The sequence below is a fragment of the Trachypithecus francoisi genome, unplaced genomic scaffold (assembly GCF_009764315.1).
Source record: "Trachypithecus francoisi isolate TF-2019V2 unplaced genomic scaffold, Tfra_2.0 Lachesis_group6, whole genome shotgun sequence".
Taxonomy (NCBI): domain Eukaryota; kingdom Metazoa; phylum Chordata; class Mammalia; order Primates; family Cercopithecidae; genus Trachypithecus; species Trachypithecus francoisi.
In genome coordinates, this window is record NW_022681471.1 from 28,260,938 (window position 1) to 28,265,080 (window position 4,143).

The 4,143-nt window shown below is 54.7% G+C and overlaps 1 protein-coding gene across 1 annotated transcript; it reads left to right on the top strand.

Annotated features, from left to right (window-relative positions):
• The first annotated feature begins 588 nt into the window (after window positions 1–588).
• On the top strand, window positions 589–3,790 carry LOC117078191 (melanoma-associated antigen 3-like). Its single transcript, XM_033201682.1, is given in 5 exon segments — window positions 589–679; window positions 2,074–2,139; window positions 2,220–2,362; window positions 2,365–2,986; window positions 2,989–3,790. Coding segments are annotated over 3 exon segments (939 nt in total). The 5' UTR covers window positions 589–679; window positions 2,074–2,139; window positions 2,220–2,284; the 3' UTR covers window positions 3,228–3,790.
• Window positions 3,791–4,143: the final 353 nt, after the last annotated feature.

Sequence of the window (4,143 nt, forward strand, 5' to 3'; positions counted from 1 at the left end):
GAGCACCCGACCTGGGACCCGTAGCCATTCTCTACAAGGGGTGCAGCTATGCAAATGCTCAGAGGTGTCAGAAACAGAGCATCTCCTGCCCATCACTTCATCCAACAGCCAGGGGTGAGGAAGAGGACCCTCTTGAGTGAAGACAGAGGGTCCACAGCCCCCCTCACCTCGCCACATAGAGGGACCACAGAATCCAGTTCAGCCCCTCTTGTCAGCTCTGGTAAACGCAGGCATTGATGTCACCCCGACCACACCCCTCCCCCCAATGCCACTTCGGGGGGACTCAGAGTCAGAGACTTGGTCTGAGGGGAGCAGACACAATCGGCAGAGGATGGCCGTCCAGGCTCGGCCAGGCATTCAAGTCAGGACCCTGAGGGATGACCAAAGGCCCCTCCCACCCCCAACTCCCCCGACCCCCCAGGATCTATAGCCTCAGGATCCCCATCCCAATCCCTGCCCCTCCCCCATCACCATCTTCGTGCTCACCCTCATCTCCATCCAGATCCCCATCCAGGCCGAATCCAGTTCCACCCCTGCTGTGAACCCAGGGAAGTACGGCTGCCCGGATGTGACGCCACTGACTTGCGCATTGGCGTCAAGACGACCGCGAGATTCTCGCCCTGAGCAACGGTCTGATGTCGGCGTAGGGAAGCAGGCCCAGGCTTGGTGAGGAGGCAAGGTGAGACGCTGAGGGAGGACTGGGGCAGGTCTCATCCCAGACAGAGGGCCCCAAATAATCCAGCACTGCCTCTACTGCCCGGCCTGGACCACTCTGCAGGGGAAGACTTCCAGGCTGGGTCGCCACCTCCTTACCCTGCCATCCCCCACCAGTATAGCCACAGGGAACTCTAGAGACAGAGCTTAATGTGGCCAGGGCAGGGCTGGTGAGAAGAGGTCAGGGCCCACGCTGTGCCAGGAATCAAGGTCAGGACCCGGAGAAGGGACTGAGGGAAACCTAACCCCCACCCTCACCACCATTCCCATCCCCCAACACCAAGCCCACCCCCATCACCCATTCCCCATTCCCATCCCCACCCCCACCCACATCCTGGCAGAATACGGGCTTTGCCCCTGGTATCAACTCAGGGAAGCTCCGGGAATGGCACCAGGCCCGTGAGTCCTGAGGTTCACATCTACGGCGAAGGGAGGGAACGGGTTCGGTATGGTCAATACCGCCTTTGGGAAGCAGCAAAAGGGCCCAGGCCCTCCTGGAAGATAATGGAGTCCTGAGGGGACCCAGCATGCCAGGACAGGGGGCCCACGGTACCCCTGTCTCAAACTGAGGCACCTTTTCATTAGGCCACGGGAATCCTAGGCATGCAGAGCCACTTCAGCAGGGCGTTGGGGCCCAGCCCTGCCAGGAGTCAAGGGGAGGAAGAAGAGGGAGGACTAAGGGGACTTTGCAGTCCAGATCAGTGGGAACCTTGGTCTGGGGGATACTGGGCACAGTGGCCGAATGTGTCCCGTGCTGGTTGCGCCTTCAGGGTGACAGAGGGTTGAGGGCTGTGGCCTGAGGAGTAGGACTTCAGGTCAGCAGAGGGAGGAATCTCAGGATGTGCAGGACCCAAGATGTACCCCCAAGGCGCCCCCATCTGGTCGACAGATGCAGAGATCTTAGGATCTGCAAAGTGTCCAGGTGAGAAGCCTGAGGGAGGATTGAGGGTACCCCTGGGACAGAATGCGGACTGGGGGTCCCATAAAAATCTGCCCTGCTCCTGCTGTTACCTCAGAGAGCCTGGGCAGGGCTGTCAGCTGAGGTCCTCCATTATCTTAGGATCATTGAAGTCAGGGAAGGGGAGGCCTTGGTCTGAGGGGGTTGCACTCCGGTAAGTAGAGGGAGGCTCTCAGACCCTGCCAGGTGTGGAGGTGAGGCAGTGTCCTCAGGTCACAGAGTAGAGGGGCCTGAGATAGTGCCAATAGTGAAGGTTTGCCTTGAATTCACACCAAGGGCCACACCCGCCCAAGAACACATAGGACTACAGAGCGCCTAACCTCAACCTCAATACTTTCAGTCCAGCCCTAGCATGCACTGGCTGGCTGTACCCTGAGGAGCCCTCTCACTTCCTTCTTCAGGTTCTGAGGGGACAGGCTGACAAGGAGGACCAGAGGCCCCTGGAGGAGCACGGAAGGAGAAGATCTGTAAGTAAAGCTTTGTTAGAGTCTCCAAGGTTCAGTTCAGTTGTCAGCTGAGGGCTCTCACACACTTCCTCTCTCCCCAGGCCTGTGGGTCTCCATTGCCCAGCTCCTGCCCACATTCCCGCCTGCTGTCCTGACCAGAGTAAATATGTCTCTTGAGCAGAGGGGTCAGCACTGCAAGCCTGAAGAAGGCCTTGAGACCCAAGGAGATGCCCTGGGCCTGGTGGGTGCGCAGGCTCTGCTACTGAGGAGCAGGAGACTGCCTCCTCCTCTTCTACTGTAGTGGAAGTCACCCAGGGGGAGATGCCTGCTGCTGAGTCACCGGGTCCTCCCCAGAGTCCTCAGGGAGCCTCCACCCTCCCCACTACCATCAACTACACTCTCTGGAGCCAATCTGATGAGGACTCCAGCAGCCAAGAAGAGGAGGGGCCAAGCGCCTTTCCTGACCTGGAGTCCGGCTTCCAAGCAGCACTCAGTAGGAAGGTGGCTGAGTTGGTTCATTTTCTGCTCCTCAAGTATCGAGCCAAGGAGCCAGTCACAAAGGCAGAAATGCTGGAGAGTGTCGTCAGAAATTGCCTGTACTTCTTTCCTGTGATCTTCAGCAAAGCATCTGATTGCTTGCAGCTGGTCTTTGGCATCGAGCTGATGGAAGTGGACCCAGTCGGCCACTTGTACATCTTTGTCACCTGCCTGGGCCTCTCCTACGATGGCCTGCTGGGCGACAATCAGATCATGCCCAAGACAGGCCTCCTGATAATCGTCCTGGCCATAATCGCAAAAGAGGGCGACAGTGCTCCTGAGGAGAAAATCTGGGAGGAGCTGAATGTGTTGGAGGTGTTTGAGGGGAGGGAGACAGTATCTTTGCGGATCCCAGGAAGCTGCTCACCCAAGATTTCGTGCAGGAAAACTACCTGGAGTACCGGCAGGTGCCCGGCAGTGATCCTGCATGCTACGAGTTCCTGTGGGGTCCAAGGGCCCTCATTGAAACCAGCTATGTGAAAGTCCTGTACCACATGCTAAAGATCAGTGGAGAGCCTCACATTTCCTACCCACCCCTGCATGAATGGGCTTTGAGAGATGGGGAAGAGTGAGTCCGAGTACGCGGTGCAGCCAGGGCCAGTGGGAGGGGTCTGGGCCAGTGCACCTTCCAGGGCCCCATTCATTATCTTCCACTGCCTCCTGTGACATCAGGCCCATTCTTCACTCTTTGAAGAGAGCAGTCAGCATTCTTAGTAGTGGGCTTCTGTTCTATTGGATGACTTGAGATTTATCTTTGTTTCCTGTTGAAATTGTTCAAATGTTCCTTTTAACGGATGGTTGAGTGAACTTTAGCATCCAAATTTGTGAATGACAGTAGTCACACATAGTGCTGTTTATATAGTTTAGGAGTAAGAGTCTTGTTTTTTATTCAGATTGGGAAATCCATTCCATTTTGTGAATTGTGATATAACAGCAGTGGAAAAAGTATTTGCTTAAAATTGTGAGCGAATTAGCAATAACATGCAAAAGATAAACAACTCAATACATTAAAAGATAGTTAATTCTTGCCTGATACCTCAGTCTATTCTGTAAAATCAAACAAATATGCATACCTGGATTTCCTTGGCTTCTTTGAGAATGCAAGAGAAATTAAATCTGAATAAATAATTCTTCCTGTTCACTGGCTCATTTCTTTTCCATTCACTCAGCATCTGCTCTGTGGAAGGCCCTGGGTTAGTAGTGGAGATGATAGGGTAAGCCAGACTCACATAGGGTTGTAGAGTCTAGGAGCTATAGTCATATATTAAGGTGGGGAGAAGTCCTGTAAGATGTACAGGAAATGTAAGAGAGGGGTGAGGGTGTGGGGCTCCAGGTGAGAGTGGTGGAGTGTAAATGCCCTGAGCTGGGGCATTTGGGGCTTTGATAACTGCAGTTGGATCTGAAGGAGCTGACTCTAATGAAGCTGGGTGGGTGCAGGACCAAATTTTCAGGGGGTGTGAGATAAGCCTGGAATGGAAAGCAACTCTG